The sequence below is a fragment of the Heterodontus francisci genome, chromosome 1 (genome assembly GCF_036365525.1).
Source record: "Heterodontus francisci isolate sHetFra1 chromosome 1, sHetFra1.hap1, whole genome shotgun sequence".
Classification (NCBI taxonomy): domain Eukaryota; kingdom Metazoa; phylum Chordata; class Chondrichthyes; order Heterodontiformes; family Heterodontidae; genus Heterodontus; species Heterodontus francisci.
Window position 1 is genome coordinate 196,621,038 of NC_090371.1, and position 23,663 is coordinate 196,644,700.

General features: G+C 47.0%; 1 protein-coding gene across 1 annotated transcript; it reads left to right on the forward strand.

Moving 5' to 3' along the window:
* Nucleotides 1–22,692: 22,692 nt before the first annotated feature.
* exosc1 (exosome component 1) lies at nucleotides 22,693–23,111 on the forward strand. The gene is given in 3 exon segments (XM_068032515.1): nucleotides 22,693–22,754; nucleotides 22,756–22,884; nucleotides 22,886–23,111. Coding segments are annotated over 3 exon segments (417 nt in total).
* Nucleotides 23,112–23,663: the final 552 nt, after the last annotated feature.

Below are 23,663 nucleotides of genomic sequence, written 5' to 3' on the forward strand. Positions count from 1 at the left end.
AGCCACTTACGTGCAGTCTATCACTCATTGACCTGGGGGAATCCAGCAATGGCATCGAACCCGATGGCTTTCAGACTGACTGTCCAATCAATGCAATAATGGATGTGTTGGCTGGCACTCCTGAAGAGGGCATCAGCCACCATTTTGATGCAATGATGTGCCACTTACTGGGAGATGCCACCCATGTCTCCAGTGGGCCCCTGGAATGAACTGGAGGCGTAGAAATTAAGAGCCACCACGATCTTCACCAACCCTGTCCTGCGTGTCCATCAATACCAATGGGACTCAGCTCATCCGTCATCATGCAACAAAGATCTGTGGCAGCCTCTTGGGAGAGGCACAGTTTTTGGTAACACTTCCATTCTGACATCTGGAGGTAGCTCTATCTGTACACCCTTGTACAGGGTACCTTCTTCTTTGCATTGTAGCATGCTCGTGGTTTCCTCTGCAGCCTTCTCCCGCATCCACCAACCACCCCCCCCCCCCCCACCCCCGAGGCTGCCCCTGCTGGTGACCATGAGGTTGCTGCTGGATGGATCCTTGTGGCTGCAGCTCCCTGCCTCTCAGACCTGCTTCCACCACCTCCACCGGCAGCAAGTTCCAGGCACTCACCACCCTCTGTGTAAAGAACTTGCCTCGCACATCCCCTCTAAACTTTGCCCCTCTCACCTGAAACCTATGTCCCCTAGTAACTGACTCTTCCACCCTGGGAAAAAGATTCTGACTATCCACTCTGTCCATGCCGCTCATAACTTTGTAAACCTCTATCATGTCACCCCTCCACCTCTGTCGTTTCAGTGAAAACAATCCAAGTTTATCCAACCTCTCCTCATAGCTAATGCCCTCCAGACCAGGCAACATCCTGGTAAACCTCTTCTGTACCCTCTCCAAAGCCTCCACGTCCTTCTGGTAGTGTGGTGACCAGAATTGCACGCAATATTCTAAGTGCGGCCGAACTAAAGTTCTGTACAGCTGCAGAACGACTTGCCAATTTTTATACTCTATGCCCCGACTGATGAAGGCAAGCATGCTGTATGCCTTCTTGACTAGCTTATCCACCTGCGTTGCCACTTTCAGTGACCTGTGGACCTGTATGCCCAGATCTCTCTGCCTGTCAATATTCCTAAGGGTTCTGCCATTTACTGTTTACTTCCCACCTGCATTAGATCTTCCAAAATGCATTACCTCACATTTGTCCGGATTAAACTCCATCTGCCATTTCTCCGCCCAAGTCTCCAACCGATCTATATCCTGCTGTATCCTCTGACAATCCTCATCACTATCCGCAACTCCACCAACCTTTGTGTCGTCCGCAAACTTACCAATCAGACCAGCTACATTTTCCTCCAAATCATTTATATATACTACAAACAGCAAAGGTCCCAGCACTGATCCCTACGGAACACCACTAGTCACATCCCTCCATTCAGAAAAGCACCCTTCCACTGCTACCCTCTGTCTTCTATGACAGAGCCAGTTCTGTATCCATCTTGCCAGCTCACCTCTGATCCCATGTGACTTCACCTTTTGTACCAGTCTGCCATGAGGGACCTTGTCAAAGGCTTTTACTTTTTCCCATATAGATAAAATCCACCGCCCTTCTCTCATCAATTATCTTTGTCACTTCCTCAAAAAACTCAATCAAATTAGTGAGACACGACCTCCCCTTTACAAAACCATGCTGCCTCTCGCTAATAAGTTTGTTTGTTTCCAAATGGGAGTAAATCCTGTCCCGAAGAATCCTCTCTAATAATTTCCCTACCACTGACGTAAGGCTCACCGGCCTATCATTTCCTGGATTATCCTTGCTACCCTTCTTAAACAAAGGAACAACATTGGCAATTCTCCAGTCCTCTGGGACCTCACTGTAGCCAATGAGGATGCAAAGATTTCTGTCAAGGCCCCAGCAATTTCTTCCCTTGCCTCCCTCAGTATTCTGGGGTAGATCCCATCAGGCCCTGGGGAATTATCTACCTTAATGCTTTGCAAGACACCCAACACCTCCTTTTTGATAATGAGATGACTGAGACTATCTACACTCCCTTCCCTAGGCTCATCATCCACCAAGTCCTTCTCTTTGGTGAATACTGATGCAAAGTGCTCATTTCGTACCTCGCCCATTTCCTCTGGCTCCACACATAGATTCCCATCTCTGTCCTTGAGCGGGCCAACCCTTTCCCTAGTTACCCTCTTGCTCTTTATATATGTATAAAAAGCCTTGGGATTTACCTTAATCCTGTTTGCCAATGACTTTTCATGACCCCTTTTAGCCCTCCTGACTTCTTGCTTAAGTTCCTTTCTACTGTCTTTATATTCCTCAAGGGATTCGTCTGTTCCCAGCCTTCCAGCCCTTACGAGTGCTTCCTTTTTCTTTTTGACTAGGCTCACAATATCCCGCATTATCCAAGGTTCCCGAAACTTACCAAACTTATCCTTCTTCCTCACCGGAACATGCTGGTCCTGGATTCTAATCAACTGACGTTTGAAAGACTCCCACATGTCAGATGTTGATTTACCCTCAAACAGCCGCCCCCAATCTAAATTCTTCAGTTCTGCCTAATATTGTTATAATTAGCCTTCCCCCAATTTAGCACCTTCACCCGAGAACTACTCTTATCCTTATCCACAAGTACCTTAAAACTTATGGAATTATGGTCACTGTTCCCGAAATGCTCCCCCACTGAAACTTCGACCACCTGGCCGGGCCCATTCCCCAATACCAGGTCCAGTATGGCCCCATCCCTAGTTGGACTATCTACAATTTGTTTCAAGAAGCCCTCCTGGATGCTACTTACAAATTCTGCCCCATCTAAGCCCCTAGCACTAAGTGAGTCCCAGTCAATATCGGGGAAGTTAAAATCACCCACCACTACAACCTTGTTACCTTTACATCTTTCCAAAATCTGTCTACATATCTGCTCCTCTACCTCCCGCTGGCTGTTGGGAGGCCTGTGGTAAACCCCCAACATTGTGACTGCACCCTTCCTATTCCTGAGCTCCACCCATATTGCCTCGCTGCACGACCCCTCCGAGGTGTCCTCCCGCAGTACAGCTGTGATATTCTCCTTCACAAGTAATGCAACTCCCCCACCCCTTTTACATCCCCCTCTATCCCGCCTGAAGCTTCTAAATCCTGGAACATTTAGCTGCCAATCCTGTCCTTCCCTCAACCAAGTCTCTGTAATAGCAACAACATCATAGTTCCAAGTACTAATCCAAGCTCTAAGTTTATCTGCCTTACCTGTTATACTTCTCGCATTGAAACAAATGCACTTCAGACCACCTGTCCTGCTGTGCTCCGCACCATCTCCCTGCCTGCTCTTCCTCTTAGTCTTGCTATTATTTATTTTTTATTACTGTTATTATTTAGGCTAAATGCCTTCAATTGCTGTTTTATTTTCATCCCTATCTGATTTCATTTATCTTTGAAATTCTGCTGGGAAAAGTTACTTCATCTACAGAATCAGCTAGAAACATTAAAATACTGAAAAATACCAGGTGAAATATCAGGTCCTTCAATTAATTTCTTATTTTAAAAAATGTCTTCTAAAAGCCCATCTGATCTTTTCACTGCCAATCGTCAAGGCTGATATATTGATCTACTGATTGATACACATTTACCCCCACAGCAGTGGCAGCACAGACTGTCTGGCAAGAAACACATTTCAGTATATGCATAATATTTATGACATGAAAGCACACTATTGCCATATTAGCATACGGACATGTTAATACTTTAGATGCTAATATTACACAGCACAGTTTCACCTCAGTGAATAGGATAAATTCAGTGGGCTGAATTTTACCAGCCCTTTGGTGACAGGGTGGGAGGTGGGAAGGCTGGTAAAATAGCACAGGAAGGGGGAGTGCCCAACATTTTCCTGCCATCATGCCATTTTGCCAACAGTGGGAAAGGTGGCAGACAAGCCACGCACCCAGAGCCTAATTAAGCCACTTAAGTGGCCAATTTAGGGCCACAGCCTGCCTTGATGGCATTTTGCCTGCATCGGCTGGTGGAGTGGGGTGGGGGGTTGTCGGGGGGGGAGGGGGGGGGCTAGTGGGGGGTGTCCAACGTGGGGAGACCATCCAGTGAAACCTGGCAGCCTCCTAGCGGGCTCCGGCAGAGTGGGGGGGTGGGGTGGGGTGGGTGGTGAGGGCTTCCTTTTTGGGTACTTCATGGCCCATAGAGGCACTCCCCCCCCCCACCCCCAGTGGCAATGAACACCCCTGCAGCAACAGTGATGCCTGTTTCTTACAACTCCTCCATGTGACCTCCGGGACCTGCCTGTCTGGCCCCAGCATCCCCTAAAAAAACTTACCCCTCTTTGACGGCACCCCCGCCATTGAGGCCAGTTAATTGGCCACCGCCGGGAAGATGCCTCTCAGTCCCCACTGCCTGCCTAAGCAGGGTTGCCTCCCGCTTTCAGCCATTGTATTTTCCCACCGACATTGGAAGTGGATATAGTGATTATACACTGTCATATTGATAGAGCCTATTTTAAAATCTGAAATGCAATCTCAAGTATAATAAGTGAAATATTTAGGGTTTACTGTCATAGTTTATGACATTATTAAAATCCTGCAGTCTTGTTACTGCCTCGTAAAATAATGCAGTCAACTGTTATCTTATATGATTTATGGGTTCAATCAGTAAATCAAGAATGTGACTTGAAGTATCTCAGTGCATAGCCTTGGCCAACGGGAGCTCAAATCAGGAAATCACGGGAATGCTCTTCACCATTTTGCTTCCATTAATTTTTATGGATGAGAAATCATAGGGAGTGCAGCTACAATTTCCTGATATGGTGGTGGAGGATCTGTCCAGGATTGCGCATAAATAAAATTGGCTTGATAAATATTGTGTTTGGGTTAGTGATAAGGATTGTAGCATTTTAGGAATTTTTTTTGGCAGCAGTATTTGTAAGCACAGGATGAGTGGAATTGAAAAAGGTTTTGTTGAAGTAGCATGACTCGGTCCAGGCTGGAGTTAGAAAGTAGAAGCATTGTGCACATTTCTACTCAGAGCTCTAAATGTAATTAAAGCCTGAGTGATGTTATATTTATTGCATGCGGATCTTAAATTGAGTCACCGGGGTTCAAACCTTAGATTTATGCTCAAAAAGAAACTCCGTGAAGCAAGTTGATTGAAAAGTGTGTTTCATTTATTGGTTTCATTCCATAAGAAAAACACTAATTTTATAATAGTCCTTGAAGTATAAACAAAATAGTTTTAAATACCTAATGGAATTTCTCATTAAAACATCTATTTAAATGAGTAAACAGGAAAACACTAACATTGGTCCTTGGCACATAATTTTAAATTTGATTTCAGATTGATATTATTATACACATTTAAACATGTTTTACTCGTTCATGGGATGTGGGCGTCGCTGGCATTTATTGCCCATGCCTAAATGCTTTCGAAAAGATAGTGGTGAGCCACCTTTTTGAACTGTTGCAGTCCTTGTGGTGTAGTGGCTCCCACAGTGAAATTAGGTGCAGAATCCCAGGGCTGACAGAAACCACACCTGCCAGATGGAAAAATATTAATTTTGTTATATGGAGCATTATTTGAATGCTTACTGGAAATTGAAGATAACTTATTTTAAAAAGACCACAAAAATGTGGCTGAAAACATGGCTACACATTTGCATTCTAAAAGGCAGTTGCATGGAGAGACAATGGGAGTAGTCCCTGATCCAATTAGCCAGATGGGTTTTATTAATAGTGATGATCAAAAGACATTGAGAGTCATTGACTGTGTAAGAGCCAGCATTCCCACCTCCCCACCCCCCCCACCCCTCCCTGACTGAGAGTGTCTGGTAAGCATGGAGGAATCCACAAACCTCACAGGAGAGGCTGTTTCAAACAGGGAGCTAGTCACATGACTAACCTGCTGGCCAACCTAGAGTTAATTGAAATGTGCTCACAGAATAATTTTTGGAAGAGACTGCAATTGAACTTCAAGAAGAGAGCACTTCTCTCTCCCTCCCTCCCTCTCTCTCTCACACAAAGTTCCAGGGACACACGAAGTAACTTAAGCCTCAAGATAGAAGACCAGCGAAACAAGTTTGAAAGTGTGCACTGGGCCCCAACGAGAACTGCAAGACTTAACTTCAATCAAAGACTTTACATCCAACCCAAAAACAGTAACTGAATTTCCATCTACTACTTCAAACCTTCTCCCCCTTTTAATTCTTTCTCCTCCTCTGTATCTATTTGCGTGTGTATTTATCGCATATGCATGCCAGTGTGGTCGCCTCACGTATTCTTAGTAGTTTTAACTGAATTAGAGTTTTAAGGTTAATAAACTTACACCTTTCTTGTTTAAATCTGAGAAAACCTGTCTGTTTGATTTCTTTGCAATTACAATTAAAGAGCAAGGGCTTACTGAAGGGAAGCTAAAAGCACTGTGTTTTAAAAGTTAAACTCTGTTACGGCCAAACCAGGAAAAGACTGAGAGGGGAGCCCTAGACCCCTTCCTCACCTAGTCTTAACACCAAGATTTTGACCAAGCGACGGTGAAGGTTTAGCGATATATTTCCAAGTCGGAATGGTATGTGACTTGGAGGGGCATTTGCATGTGGTGGTGTTCCAATGCACCTTCTATCCTTTTTCTTCTAGGTGGTAGAGGTCTCAGGTTTGGAAACTGCCGTCAAAGGAGCTTTGGTAAGTTGCTGCAGTGCATCATGTAAATGGTACACGATGCTGCCATTGTGCACCAGTGGTGGTGGGAGTGGATGTTTACGTTATTGGATGGGGTGGCGATCAAGTGAGCTGCTTCATCCTGGATGGTGTCGAGCTTCTTGAGTACTGTTGGTGCTTGACTTATCCAGGTAAATGGAGAGTATTCCATCACACTCCTGACTTTTTATTATTCCTTCATGGGATGTGGGCATTGTTGGCTAGACCAGCATTTATTGCCCATCCCTAATTGACCTTGACAAGGTGGTGGTGAGCTGCCTTCTTGAACCGCCTCAGTCCTTGTGGTGTGGGTACACAAACAGTGCTGTTAAGAAGGGAGTTCCAGGATTTTGACCCAGCGACAGTGAAGGAACAGCGACATAGGTCCAAGTCAGGATGTCATGTGACTTGGAGGGGAACTTGGAGGTGGTGGTGCTCCCTTTCGTCAACTGCCCTTGTCCTTCTAGGTGATAGAGGCCGCTAGTTTGGAAGGTGCTGTTTAAGGAGCCTTGGTGAGTTGCTGCAGTGCATCTTGTCGATAGTACACAGTGCTGCCACTGTGCATCGGTGGCGGAGGAAGTGAATGTTGAAGGTGGTGGATAGGGTGCCAATCAGGCGAATGCTTTGTCCTGGGTGGTATTGAGCTTCTTGAGTATTGTTGGAGCTGCACCCATCCAGGCAAGTGGAGATTATTCCATCACACTCCTGATTTGTGCCTTGTAGATGGTGGACAGGCATTGGGGAGATAGGAGGTGAGTTACTCACTGCAGAATTCCCATCCTCTGACCTGCTCTTGCAGCCACAGTATTTATGTGGCTGCTCCAGTTCAGTTTCTGGTCAATGTTAACCCAGGATGTTGATAGTGGGGGATTCAGCAATTGTAATGCCATTGAATATCAAGGGGACATGGTTGGGTTCTCTCTTTTTTGAGATGGTCATTGCCTGGCACTTGTGTGGCATGAGTATTAATTGCCACTTATCAGCCCAAGCTGGATGATTTTTTTTTAATTCATTCATGAGATGTGGGCATCACTGGCTATGCCAGCATTTATTGCCCATCCCTTAATTGCCCTTAAGAAGGTGGTGGTGAGCTGCCTTCTTGAACCGCTGCAGTCCATGTGAGGTAGGTATACCCACAGTGCTGTTAGGAAGGGAGTTCCAGGATTTTGAATCAGTGACAGTGAAGGAACGGCGATATAGTTCCAAGTCAGGATGGTGTGTGACTTGGAGGGGAACTTGCAGGTGGTGATGCTCCCATGCATCTGCTGCTCTTGGCCTTCAAGGTGGAAGAGGTCGTGGGTATGGAAGGTGCTGTCGAAGGAGCCTTCGTGCGTTGCTGCAGTGCATTTTGTAGATGGTGCACACTGCTGCCACTGTGCGTCGGCGGTGAAGGGAGTGAATGTTTGTGCATGGTGTCCCAATCAAGCGGGCTGCTTTGTTCTGGATGGTGTCGAGCTTCATGAGTGCTGTTGGAGCTGCACCCATCCAGGCAAGTGGAGAGTATTCCATCACACTCTTGACTTGTGCCTTGTAGATAGTGGACAGGCTTTGGGGAATCAGGAGGTGAGTTACTCGCCGCAATATTCCTTGCTCTGACCTGCTCTTGTAGCCAAGTATTTATATGGCTACTCCAGTTCAGTTTATGGTCAATGGTAGCCCCTAAGATGTTGATAGTGGGGGATTCAGCGATGGTAATGCCATTGAATGTCAAGGGCAGATGGTTAGATTCTCTCTTATTGGAGATGGTCATTGCCTGGCACTTGTGTGGCGCAAATGTTACTTGCCACTTATCAGCCCAAGCCTGGATATTGTCCAGCTCTTGCTGCATTTCTACACGACTGCTTCAGAATTTGAGGAGTCGCGAATTGTGCTGAACATTGTGCAATCATCAGCGAACATCCCCACTTCTGACCTTATGATTGAAGGAAGGTCATTGATGAAGCAGCTGAATATGGTTGGGCCTAGGACACTACCCTGAGGAACTCCTGCAGTGATGTCCTGGAGCTCAAACGTTTGACCTCCAACAACCACAGCCATCTTCCTTTGCGCTAGGTATGACTCCAACCAGCAGAGAGTTTTCCCCCTGATTCCCATTGACTCCAGTTTTGCTAGGGCTTCTTGATGCAATACTCGGTCAAATGCTGCCTTGATGCCAAGGGCAGTCACTCTCACCTCACCTCTTGAGTTCAGCTGTTTTGTCCATGTTTGACCAAAGGCTGTAATGAGGTCAGGAACTGAATGGCCCTGGCGGAACCCAAACTGAGCATCACTGAGCAGGTTATTGCTAAGCAAGTGCTGCTTGATGGCACTGTTGATAACACCTTCCATCACTTTACTGATGTTTGAGAGTAGACTGATGGGGCGGTAATTGGTCGGGTTGGACTTGTCCTGCTTTTTGTGTACAGGACATACCTGGGCAATTTTCCACATTGCCGGGTTGATGCCGGTGTTGTCGCTGTACTGGAGCAGCTTGGCTAGGGGCGCAGCAAGTTCTGGAGCACAGGTCATCAGTACTATTGCTGGAATATTGTCAGGACCCATAGCCTTTGCAGTATCCAGTGCCTTCAGTCGTTTCTTGATATCACGCGGAGTGAATCGAATTGGCTGAAGTCTGGCATCTGTAATGCTGGGGACTTCAGAAGGGGGCCAAGATGGATCATCAACTCAGCACTTCTGGCTGAAGACTGTTGTCCAGGCCTTGCTGCATGTGGCACAGGCTGTTTCATTATCTGAGGAGTAGTGAATAGTGCTGAACATTGTGCAATCATCAGCAAGCATCCCTACTTCTGACCTTATAATTGAAGGAAGGTCATTGATGAAGCCGCTGAAGATGGTTGGGACTAGGACACTCCCCTGAGGAATTCCTGCAGTGATGTCCTGGGACTGAGATAATTGATCTCCAACAACCACAACCATCTTCCTTTGTGCTAGATATGACTCCAACCAGCGAAGAATTTTCCCCCTGAGTTCCATTGACTCCAGTTTTGCTAGGGCTCCTTGATGCCATACTCGGTCAAATGCTGCCTTGATGTCAAGGACAGTCACTCTCACCTCACCTCTTGAGTTCAGCTCCTTTGTCCATGTTTGGACCAAGGCTGTAATGAGGTCAGGAGCTGAGTGGCCCTGGCAGAACCCAAACTGAGCATCACTGAACAGGTTATTACTGAGCAAGTGGCGCTTGATCGCACTATCAATGGCCCCTTCCATCACTTTGCTGATGATCGAGAGTGGACTGATGGGGTAGTAAATGGCCCGGTTGGATTTGTGTTGCTTTTTTGTAGACAGGACATACCTGGGCAATTTTCCACATTGATGGGTAGATGCCAGTGTTGTAGTTGTACTGGAGCTGCTTGGCTAGGGGCGTGGCAAGTTCTGGAGAGCAAGTCTTCAGCACTGCAGCTAGCATGTTGTCAGCGCCCTATATATTTTGCTGTATCTAGTGCACTCAACCGTTTCTTGATATGAGGTGAAATGTATTGAATTGTCTAAAGACTGGCATCTGAGACGCTTGGGACCACAGAAGGGGGCCCTATATATTTTTCTGTATCTAGTGCACTCAACCATTTCTTGATATGAGGTGAAATGTATTGACTTGTCTAAAGACTGGCATCTGAGATGCTTGGGACCACAGAAGGAGGCTGAGATGAATCATCCATTCGGCACTTCTGGCTGAAGATCGTTACAAATGTTTCAGCCTTGTCTTTTGCACTGACGTGCTGGGCTCCGCCATCATTGAGGATGGGGATGTTCATGGAGCATCTGCTCCTGTTAGTTGATTAATTGTCCACCACCATTCACGACTGGATGTGCAGAACTGCAGAGCTTTGATCATATCTGTTGGTTGGGGGATCATTTATCTCTGTCTATGGTATGCTGTTTTCGCTGTTTTTTCAGTATGTTACAGCTTCAGCAGTTGATATCTAATTTGTAGGCATGCCTGCCATTCCTCCTGGCATGCTATCGTACACTCCTCATTGAAGCAGGGTTGGTCCCTGACTTGATGATAATGGTAGTCCAAGGGATATGCAGGGCAATGAGGTTTGTGATTATGGTTGAATACAATTCTGCTGCTGCAGATGGCCCACAGCACCTCATGGATGCCCAGTTTTGAGCTGCTAGATCTGATCTAAAGCTATCCCATTTAGCATGGTAGTAGTGCCACACAGTACAATGCAGGGTATTGAAAGAGTGAAAATACACTGAGTATATTCAGCAGACATAGCAGCATTATGGGAAATGTGTACACCAGCTAGAAGTTAACAGGTATCTAGGGTACTCAAAACGAGCCCAGGAAAAGGTTAAAGAACTTGATTTAAGGTTCAGGAACCTGGAAATTAAGTGCAATAATTTGAAAAACCAGTTAAGTAGACGAGAATTAGAAACAAAGGAGGATGATGCAATGGATGAGGCAGAAGAATGGACACGGGTCTACTTGTACACAGGCCTTGATGAAAGCAGTTTGGCTGATGGCATATCAGTGACAGTGCAGGAGAGATGAGGCTTATAAAATAAAACTCAGGTAGGAACTTACAAGTGAGTAAAAGAAAATTACTGTGTCTTTCATTCGAGTCTGCATGGATGTTGGAAGCTTCCATGAATGAATGTCCTTATCTGTGTTCTGTAGAGCTAACAGTTGTTAACACTTTGTAGTCTGGATTTAATGGTGAAAGCATGAGTCTGTTGCTTGTTATATATTTTTGTGGGACCCATTACAGGAATCAATATTTCTAAGTTGTTTGGAATTAAGGAATTGTGAATGTGATTATTGAGAATGTGCCTATGTCAATTTAACATTATGTAAAGTTTGAATGAGGATTTCTAGGAACTTTATCCTTGACTATGCACAGATGGCCCAACCTCTACAGGACCTACTAAAGGGGGAAAAAGGAGCACAGGAAAGCCTAAGGTGGACAAAGGAACATGATAAGGCTTATGGGGCCTTCCAGCATTGGGGAATTCCCAACTCAAAGAGCCCTTTCCATGTGAGGGACAATTTTACTGTGCCATGGTCACCCAGGAGCACAGGGATAAACAGCAGCCAGCAGCATACTACTCTACAAGTCAGAACTCAGTAGCCGCTGGCTTACCACGATGTGTAGCAGCACTAGTCTGTGTGGCATGGGCAGTCAGGACTAGCGAGCCTGTGGTAAGGCTAGGGAACATAGTCCAACATACCCGACAAACACTGGTAGAACTACTGAACACAAGAAGACTGAGAGTCTCCAACACCCGAAGGGCAACATGGGAGGCTATCTTAAATAAAAGATTTATAAATCTAATTTATAATTTATTAAATAAAAAAAAAGAGGGCGGCACAGTGGCGCAGTGGTTAGCACTGCAGCCTCACAGCTCCAGGGACCCGGGTTCGATTCTGGGTACTGCCTGTGTGGAGTTTGCAAGTTCTCCCTGTGTCTGCGTGGGTTTTCTCCAGGTGCTCCGGTTTCCTCCCACAAGCCAAAAGACGTGCAGGTTGATAGGTAAATTGGCCATTATAAATTGTCACTAGTATAGGTAGGTGGTAGGGAAATATAGGGACAGGTGGGGATGTTTGATAGGAATATGGGATTAGTGTAGCATTAGTATAAATGGGTGGTTGATGGTCGGCACAGACTCGGTGGGCCGAAGGGCCTGTTTCAGTGCTGTATCTCTAATCTAATCTAATCTAAAAAGCAAAATACTGCGGATGCTGGAAATCTGAAATAAAAACAAGAAATGCTGGAACCACTCAGCAGGTCTGACAGCATCTGTGAAAAGAGAAGCAGAGTTAACGTTTCGGGTCAGTGACCCTTCATCAGAACTGACAAATATTAGAAAAGTCACAGATTATAAGCAAGTGAGGTGGGGGTGGGGCAAAAGATAACAAAGGAGGTCTAGATTGGACCAGGCCACATCGCTGACCAAAAGGTCACGGAGCAAAGGCAAACAATATGTTAATGGTGTGTTGAAAGACAAAGCATTAGTACAGATTAGGTGTTAATACACTGAATATTGAACAGCAGCAAGTGCAAACCTGAAAAAAAACAGTGGGTAAGCAAACTGAACAAACTAAGATAAAATGAAATAAATGCAAAAAAAGATTGTAAAAAATGTAAAAAAGAATGTAAAAAAAAGGAAGAAAAAAATAACTAAAAATGAAAGTAAAATGGGGGGCTGTCATGCTCTGAAATTATTGAACTCAATGTTCAGTCTGACAGGCTGTCGTGTGCCTAATCGGTAGAAGAGATGCTGTTCCTCGAGCTTGCGTTGATGTTCACTGGAACACTGCAGCAATCCCAGGACAGAGATGTGAGCATGAGAGCAGGGGGGAGTGTTTAAATGGCAAGCAACCGGAAGCTCAGGGTCCTGCTTGCGGACTGAGCGGAGATATTCCGCAAAGCGGTCACCCAGTCTGCGCTTGGTCTCCCCAATGTAGAAGAGACCACATTGTGAGCAGCGAATACAGTATACTCTGTATACTCTGATGTCCATCTCTGACACTTCCCTTCCCTTCCTTGACTTCTCTGTCTCCATCTCTGGGGATAGGTTGTCTACTAATATCCATTATAAGCCCACCGACTCCCACAGCTACCTCGACCACACTTCTTCACACCCTACCTCCTGTAAGGACTCCATTCCATTCTCCCAGTTTCTCCGTCTCCGACGCATCTGCTCTGATGATGCTACCTTCCATGACGGTGTTTCTGATATGACCTCCTTTTTCCTCAACCGAGGATTTCCTCCCACTGTGGTTGACAGGGCCCTCAACCGTGCCTGGCCCATTCCCCGCACCTCTACCCTCACCCCTTCCCCTCCCTCCCAGAACCATGACAGGGTTCCCCTTGTCCTCACTTTTCACCCCATCAGCCTCCATATCCAAAGGATCATCCTCCGCCATTTCCGCCACCTCCAGCGTGATGCCACTACCAGTCGCATCTTCCCCTCCCTTCCCCTGTCAGCATTCCGAAGAGATCGTTCCCTCCGCGACACCCTGGTCCACTCCTCCATTACCCCCACCACCTTGTCCCTGTCCCATGGCACCTTCCCCTACAATCGCAAGAGGTGTAATACCTACCCATTTACCTCCTCTCTCCTCACTATCCCAGGCCCCAAACACTCCTTTCAGGTGAAGCAGCGATTTACTTGTACTTCTTTCAATGTAGTATACTGTATTCGCTGCTCACAGTGTGGTCTCCTCTACATTGGGGAGACCAAGCACAGACTGGGTGACCGCTTTGCGGAACATCTCCGCTCAGTCCGCAAGCAGGACCCCGAGCTTCCGGTTGCTTGCCATTTCAACACTCCCCCCTGCTCTCATGCTCACATCTCTGTCCTGGGATTGCTGCAGTGTTCCAGTGAACATCACCGCAAGCTCGAGGAACAGCATCTCATCTACCGATTAGGCACATTACAGCCAGCCGGACTGAACATTGAGTTCAATCATTTCAGAGCATGACAGCCCCCCATTTTACTTTCATTTTTAGTTATTTTTTTTTCCTTTTTTTAAACATTCTTTTTTACATTTTTTACAATTTTTTTTGCATTTATTTCATTTCATCTTAGTTTGTTCAGTTTGCGTACCCACTGTTTTTTTTTCAGGTTTGCACTTGCTGCTGTTCAATATTCAGTGTATTCACACCTAATCTGTACTAATGCTTTGTCTTTCAACACACCATTAACATATTGTTTGCCTTTGCTCCGTGACCTTTTGGTCAGCTATGTGGCCTGGTCCAATCTAGACCTCCTTTGTTATCTCTTGCCCCACCCCCACCTCACTTGCTTATAATCTGTGACTTTTCTAATATTTGTCAGTTCCGATGAAGAGTCACTGACCCGAAACGTTAACTCTGCTTCTCTTTTCACAGATGCTGTCAGACCTGCTGAGTGGTTCCAGCATTTCTTGCTTTTATATGGGAGGCTATCTTGTTACCTAGAGACAGGTCCATGAAGATTGTATGGGACACAGGAGCAAACTCCACAGGGGGCTTGATCTCGGAAGGGGAGCCTCACAAATGTGCCAAAGGGGACTTGTACGAGACCCTGGGAGCAATAGGGGAGGACCCACTTAAGGAGGCAGACCTGGACCTGTTTGCAGACGGATCCATGAGGTATGTGGACGGGAGCCCAAAACCGGGTGGGTGGTTGGAGGAGGGAGCGGAGAACTGATACTAATGGGATGGTTAGACGGGGCCGAATCCGCCCAAGTGGCTCATAGAGGCCCTAAGATACGCAGAAGGAAAGAGAGTAAATGTGTACACCAACAGTAGGTATGCCTTCGGGGTAGTGCACAATTATATGGGGCTTTGGGAGAGACGGGGCTTTAGTACCTCATTGGGACAGCCTATTAATCATGAGCAGATAATACGGAGTCTTATTGAAGCAGCCAGATTACCGAAGGAGGCGTCACTTATTAAGGTAAAAGCTCACCAGAAGGTAGTTAACAAAATCCAGGAGGGGAACCGAAGGGTGGACGAGGAGGCAAAGAAAGCCGCTGACTCTGAGCTGAAGTTAAGCGTTGCGATAAACAACACAGACCCTGCCTACATGCCGACACACCGAAGGGGGAGAAGACGCTGTGGGAGAACAAGGGGGCAGTGTCCGGGCCAGACGATATGTGGCGGCATGATGAGAGGGTGGTGGTGCTGGAATGCGTCCACAGAATGCTACTTAACCTGCACCATGGGCCCAGTCACACGGGAAGGAAATCTATGATGCACTCCCTTGCCCGGGATTGGTGGTGGCAGGGATGAGGCGAGACGTAGCAAAATATTACCAGCAGTGTGTGACATGCACTCAGTACAACCCAGGAAGCCACTCAAGGTCAGACTGTCACACCAGCCTAGGCCGAGAGGTCCCCAGGAGAATGTACAGATAGACTTTACGGTACGCCTACCACCGAGTAGGGGGGCAACATATTATCTGGTACTCTTGGATCAATTCACATGTCGGTGGAGGCCTCAACTACACTGCCACTACCATGGCATGAATAATGGCCAAGGAGGTCATCCCCAGGTGGGGTGTCCCGGTGCAATTGGACTCTGACCAGGGGAGCCACTTCACGGGAAGGATCATTCAGGAAACCTGTAAACTGTTAGGTATCAAGCAGAGATTCCACATACCCTGCTGCCCCCAGAGCTCAGGAATGATGGAGCATATGAACAGGAACCTAAAGACAGCCCTAGCAAAAGCCATCAAGGAGACCGGGCAGGGATGGGCAGACCGGCTGCCAACGGTCCTGATGAAGTTGCGGGCGACCCCCAATCGGACTACAGGACTCACCCTATGAGTTAATGACCGGGAGAGCCATGCGGCTGGCTGAGACTATCATCATGGGGGGACAGGACTTGGGACCGTTGAGGGATAGGGTGCAGAGATATGTGAGGGAATTCTGTAAACAATTGAAAGATCTTAGGCAGGAGGCTAGAGATCAGCAGGAGGAAAAGGATCAGAAGCTCGAGCCAGAGGTGTGAGACATGCCTGGGGTAGGGAACATGGTAATAGTTAAGGAACTACCCCAGAAGCTGGGGTTTGCCCCAAGTTGGACGGGGCCATATCCAATAATTAAGACCAGTGACACCTGTGCGTGCGTGGAAATGAAAGGCAAAGGTCGATGGAAACGTTGGACCCAATTAAAACGCACTAACTCCGGGGGCATGCAGAATGCCCCGTAATATTTTGTTTTTACAGGATGTGGGCCCCAACATTTCTCCTGGCAATCACTGCAATTGCCAATGCGTCAACAGGGAATGACAGACCACATAACGTTTAGTGTTGTAGTGGAGATTTGTTCGGAGGAGGACATCTGGACGATGTCGTCCGACCAGTACCAGCGGGAGAAAATTCACAATAGTTAATGTCACACTGTGGGAAAATGGGTATGTATTGAATGCCCAAAGGGGTCCAAGTCCTGCAGGGCCATCATGGAGGGGGTCTTGGTATGGCCATGCAACGACGACGACTATAAGTTGACGTGTTACAAACTCAATACCTGCAAGACCTTCATGTTCATCTGTCAGGGTGAGGACAAGGCAGGACAGAACCGAATACAGACTGTGTTACTTCGGGGGTGGGAGGGGCCGACCCTCACACCTGAGTCACCAACAAGTACTCTAGCCCTCACAACAACCCCATGGGCATGCGCAACATGGACCCCGGCCCATCTAATGGGCTGGTAATGCGATGTGAACGGGGCGAATTATATGATAATGTACACCAGGAGCTAATGCCAATTGTAATCGACCTGATGCAACTGACCCTTCCACAGTGGTGCGATTGGCCCAAGATAGAGGCGTTATACCAGAGAATGGTAGATAGAGTAGTGAAGGAGGCAGCAGGCGCCGTTGGGGCATATGACCACACCAAGAGGGCGCAAGACCCATTCGGCCGGCACAAACGAAGTCTGGTGAATGATGTCCAGGTCCCATTCCCACTGAGTGGGCAGCAGGCACATTAACCATCAACTTGCTAGACATTGCAGGGTTAAGCACAGAGACCCAGACCCTCAAAGAACACTTGAGGGAGCTGAGTCTTAGGGCCAATGATGCGGGCCAGAAAGGGACTGCACTGGGAAAACAGATCATAGAGGAACTATTGGAGGGGGTAACCATTATCGAGGGCCATGCCCATACCATTAATTCCCTGATAGACTGTACAGAGGAGCAAGGGAGAGAGAAACAAAAGACCGCCGCTTGCCATGCATACGGAGCATGGATATTGGGACAGGTCAGGCACAACCTCAGGTAGATACAGGAAAAACAAATCCCAGATTGGATTAATAGCACCCAACTAAGTGAAATGGCACAGCGTCCGGGCAATATGAATGGTTGCAGGCTCAAGGTTCTAACCAGAGTGTATCCTGTAATCCAGGATGTATTGCTGTAATTCTGACGATGGTAGGGCTAATACTGATGGTACCAAAAGACTAGGAAGCCTAGCCACGATATACGGTTGAAAACATTGGAGTAATAAGAGGGGGCAAGTACATACAGTACCAGCAGGTGCCCACCAAGCCATTGACAGGAATGGGAGCATGACCGGGTGATATTCAGGGGTGGTAGGCATATACCATATGCCCCATCCCGTCGAAGGGAAGAGAAGGCATTGTGCGGATTTAGTAGGATGGCAAACTACACCATATACGTCAGCAGCTCGAGGATTGAGCCCACAAAAAATGGCTATAGGGGAAAAGGGGAGTACTGTGTGACTACTGCAGAAATGGAGTATCTATATAGACCCTTAAGATGCCCAGTACCAAGCCCTAATTTCTGCCTAGCCCCACGGGCTCCAACCACGATAGGGGAGGTCTACCTACACAAGAGAGATGAGGCTCGTCTGCATGCCACGGACAACCTCGGAGGAGACCTGGACCAATACCTTCCCCCTACAGCACCAACATTGCCCAGACTGCCAGAAAGGCTGAACCCCCTCCGGACAAAGCTAGAAGGGATGGTCAAGTGGTATTACCAGTTGGAGGAGGAACTTCAAGAGATCCAGGAGGATGTAGGTCATGTAAACATCCACCCCTAGGTCAGGATAGTGTCCATGCCCTGGTGGTTGTACAACTTGTCTTGTCCCTAATATGAGCAATCCTGGCTTGTAAGTCATACAAAAGGGAGAGAAGGAGGCAGAAGCCTAAAGACACTGTACATGAGTATAAAGAACTGATAAGAACTAAGGCAAAGCCTTAGCATAATTTAGAGTAGCAAAAAGCAAAGCCCTGGACCACCCTATCTAGCCGCCTGGCCAGTGGCATGGGGCAGGCAGTCCAGAGCAGTGGCAGATAGTTAGCATGGCCATCTAGGACGGATAGTCGCCAAGTGCCAAAAGGGGGGACTGAAAGAGTGAAAATACACTCAGTATATTCAGCAGACATGGCAGCATTATGGGAAATGTGTACACCAGCAGCATTGTGGGTAATGTGTACGTGACTGTTAGCACATTGTATTGTCCTTCTCAGCACTGCTGCCTGTGAGACAGACTGAGAGCAAGAGCTGCACTGGAATGCAAAGGATGCAGGATCTCTCTCTCCCTTGCAAGTAAAATAAACAGTAAAATGTTAACCTCTATCAGACGGTGTGGAGAGTCTTTAATTGATTTTAGTTTGATTCCCACAACAGTATCCTTAGTGTGAAGTGGGATCTTCATCTCCACAAGGGCTGTGCAGTGATCACTCCTACCCATACAGTAATTGACAGGTGCATCTGAGACATGTAAGTTGGTGAGGACAAAGTCAGGTAGGTTTTTCTCTTGCGTTGTTTCTCTCACCAGCTATCACAGGCCCAGTCTAGCAGATATGTCCTACAGGAGTCAGCCAGCTTGTTCAGTAGTGGTGCTACTGAGTCAGTACTGGTGATGGGCATTGAAGTCCCCAACCCAGAGTACATTTTGTGCCCTTGCTATCCTCAGTGCCTCTTACGAATGCAGTTACATAGAAACATGGAAAATAGGAGCAGGAGTAGGCCATTCGGCTCTTTGAGCCTGCTCCGCCATTGATTATGATCGTGGCTGATCATCCAACTCAGTAACCTGTTCCCGATTTCGTCCCATACCCTTTGATCCCTTTGGACCCAAGAGCTATATCTAACTCCTTCTTGAAAACATACAATGTTTTGGCCTCAACTGCTTTCTGTGGTAATGAATTCCACAGGTTCACCACTCTCTGGGTGAAGAAATTTCTGCTCATCTCAGTCCTGAAAGGTTTACCCCGTATCCTTAGACTATGACCCCTGGTTCTGGACTCCCCCGCCATCGGGAATATCCTTCCTGCATCTACCCTGTCAAGTCCTGTTAGAATTTTATAGGTTCCTATGAGATCACCCCTCACTCTTCTGAAGTCCAGCGAATATAATCCTAACCGACTCAATCTCTCCTCATACGTCAGTCCCGTCATCCCAGGAATCAGTCTGGTAAACCTTCGCTGCACTCCCTCTATAGCAAGAACATCCTTCCTCAGATAAGGAGTCCAAAACTGCACATAATATTCCAGATGTGGCCTCACCAAGGCCCTGTATAATTGCAGCAAGCCATCCCTGCTCCTGTATTCGATGTTCAATGTGGAGGAGCACTGAGGAAGGGTTGTAGTGGTAATCAGCAGGAGGTTTCCTTGCCAATCTTTGGCCTGGTGCTATGAGACTTCATAAGTTCCGGATTCAATGTTAAGGACTCCCAGGGCCACTCATCCTGCTTGTACACCACTGTGCTGCCTCTGGTGGGTCTGTCCTTCCAGGAGCAAGACTGGGAACCAACATATTCTTGGCCTGGCCTCATTTCTGTTTGTGCAATGCAGCTCCTGACAAAATTACAGTGGGAGTCTATGGGGACAGAAATGGATTTTTGAGACTATAATTTTCTTTCCTAAGATAAATGATGGCAACATTTTCTATAATAAAACATCAGTGCTCATGACTAAATGTATATTCTTTTTATGCCATTTGTTTAAATAACGTACATGTAGGAGTACCATTGAGTATAATTGAGAAAAGGCAGCTTGATTTAAGGAAAATGCTGCTCGGTCAAATCCTTCAATCAAGTTGTCTATCTTCAGTTATAGCTTCTTACTCCTACACATCCATTATTACTAGTCAGTTACATTTTTATTAAAAATGTTGACAGTTTTCTTGTTAAGAGTAATAGTCAATGCAGTGCGAAATACTCACAAGCAGTTCAGAAATATCCGATAACTGTTACTTAGCTAACACATGAGCTTGGAGGTCAGCGGCGAACGGACAGCAGTCATTGTTCATTACGCTTACAGCTATCCAGAAGTTGTTACTGAGCTTTTGTGTGGATACTGAGGGTAATTAGAGAGCCTTTTCAGTGCAGTGCCCTCTACAGGAGATCTTGGATCTGTGTAAACTGGATTTTACCAGTTCTTTTGGGCGGGGCTGGGAGACGGGGAAGCTGGCAAAATGGCAAGGGAATGCAGCGAGAGGTGTGCACGCTGTCTTTCTGCCACCATACTATCTTTCCAGCAGTGGGAAGGGTGGTGGACGACACTTTCACCCAGACCCCAACTTAAGTAAAAGCAAAATACCGAGGATGCTGGAACTCTGAAATAAAAATAAGAAACACTGGAAATACTCAGCAGCTCTAGCAGCATCTGTGGAGAGAGAAGCAGAGTTAACATTTCAGGTCAGTGACCCTTCTTCAGAACTGGCAATGACGCCATCTGCCCTCGCCAATTCCCCCACCTACTTACCATGGCCTACTTGACTGACCCGCGCCCCCAGACCTCACTTACCTGGTTATGAGGGCGCTCATCAATCGATGTGCCCTCCTCCTCCAGATGCCGCTCCCGGTGGCACTTATGAACTGCTGGCGCTGTGACTGGCAGGCAGCAGTCCTTGATAGGGAGCTTAATTAATTGGCTGCTGCTGACAAGATGCAGCCTCGGGATCTGCTGACCGCCAAAGCAGGTTCGCCCCCATTTTCGGACCCCACGGTGGGACATCTGCCGCCAGCACTAAATCCAGCCCAATATGTCTCTACAGCCAGTCAGATTTAAGAATCCTTATTGAGGCACACACAGAGTAATTTTCACCTGTAAGGGAGGGGGTGGTGGATGTTGGTGCATGCAGGGGTTAAAACATCAAAAAATGCTGACTTTTGCATTTGACCGGTGCCATTGTGAGGCGCGGGGGAAACCACTTGTGACTGGCAGGTCAGCAATTATCATATTTATCATATGCACAGTGGTAATTGATGGAAGATTTAACCCTACATTCTTGCTTTAACATAGGTTTCCCCAGAGTGTCTGAAACTTGCCAGGCTCAACAGGTCAAGAGCACAGGAGGAATTGGCAGGGCTGTGTTACGGACAGGCCAAAAAGCCTTGACATACTAAATCAGGACAGCTGCTTCCTTACTTCAGTGAAAGGCTTTTGCTCACGGGCCTTGATCTGACAGTTTAATTTCACTGCTTTGCTGTTGACTTCCATTACTTTGGAGGTCATTTTTGATACCTTGGACTTTTTTTTAACTTTGTTCTGAACTTCCCTGCCACAAGCCTTCACAACAGCATAACAGCAGCTTCTGCTGCTATACCTTAGACCTCCTGATGAGTAACAAGAGGAGCAGTACCAGCAACACCAATAGCAGCAGGAGCAACTCCCACCACAGCAACGGCCTTCTCTTCAACTATCTGCACTCCACAGAACAGAGGGGATTGACACAGAGCTTGAAGATGACGTTATCCTGAACACAAGGTATACGGGCAGAGGATCAGCTTTCTGGACATGACTGAGCAATAATTATTTAGGAGGCTCAGACTTTCATGGCAGGTCATTGCCGACATCTATAGCCTCTGGGACAAGACCTCCTTCCTAGTGAGACGAGGACCACGCATTGTCAGTGGCTGTCAAGGTCACCACAGCCCTGAATTTTTATGCCTTCGGCTCCTTCCAGGGATCTGCTGCTGACATCTGCAGGATTTCATGATCTGTTGTGCACAAGTGCATCTCCCGGTTGACAGATGCCATTTCCCAGGGTCATCACTTACGTCCACTTGGCTACTGATGAGGCCAGTCAGAACGAGAGGGCCCTCAAATTTGCTGCAAAGGCTGGATTCCCACAAGTACAGGGAGTCATAGATTGTACCCAAGTGGCAATCAAGGTGCCCTTAGATTATCCAGGAGTAATTATCAATCTAAAGGGATTCCACTCCATCAATGATCAACTGAAATGTAACCAGTGCAAGGTATTCATGCACATCTGGGCAAGATATCCTGGAAGATGCCATGATGCCTTCATTTGCACCATCACATCTCTCACAGGTCTTCGCACCTCCCAGCAGAATCAGCAGATGGCTCCTTGGAGACAAGGGCTACCCTCTAAAGACATGGCTGATGACACCTGTGAGGAACCCTACATCTGATGATCAGGAAAGATACAATCAGAGCCACAAGAGCACACAAGCAATTACTGAGCAAGCCATTGGGTTGCTGAAGATGCGATTCAGATGCCTAGACACATGCCACTCTGGCCATCGTCTTAGTAATGGGGTTCAGCCAATCGTCTCACTCCTTACTCCAAGCTCATGGTTCAGCCAATTGTGGTGTGGCTTCTAAAGCTTCGCAAAGCTGTGATGGCACCGGTGAAGCATCCCAGGTGTGAGATTGTGCAGCATAGAAGACTGCACTCCTAGTAATGGCACGAACTCCAGACACAGATACATTTTTACGTCATTAGCTGGGTATGTGAAGAAGAAAAACAACAATGGAATGGTGCCAGGTTGTGCACAACTCAGATCCTCAACTCCTGCCAGAAGTCGGTGTTGTTGTAATGTGTAAGCTAACCAGTAATAATACTCGGCTTGCTCAAGTTCATATTTTATTCGTACAATCCATTCCACTGAAAGGGGCTTTTCAGGGAACCATCAGCAGAAAAGATATTCAAGCAACAGCAAAGGACAAAGTAGATGTCTACAAATGCTTCAGACCCGGGGACATTGTTTAAGGGAGGCACCCTTCTGTATGTACCAGCAAGGGTGTCCCAAATGGTTGTGGTCTTGCACAATGGGCTGCAGAGAGGAATGGATCTGCAGGAGAAAGAATGTGATGACCTCTGCATCTTGGAAGGAGGAGGATGAGGAAGAGGAGGTGCAGCAGGAGGAGCAGAAGGAGGAGGAGGAGCCTGATGTACCAGGGTCCCTGCAGCCGCTCAACTAACTGCCAGAGATGCCTCTGCCTGACTCATAGAGGCACGATTCAACTAACCTGAAGCTGGGAAGCCATATGGTGCAATAGTGCTGAACCCACTAGGTGGCTTGCCCACCCCGCCCAACCAAACACAAATCATTCCCAGAGTCAATAATCCTTTCATTTCATTGACACCCATTGCTTGTCTTTTACTCTGGCCATAACATTTTCCCCAAGACTGATGGCACTTGGCAAGTGAGAAGCAACAATGGTGATGACTGGACAATGGAGATTTGAAATAAAGTTTATGGTTCTTTAACATGGACAACAAAATTGACACAGTGACAGACTTGTAAATATCCAAGTGACA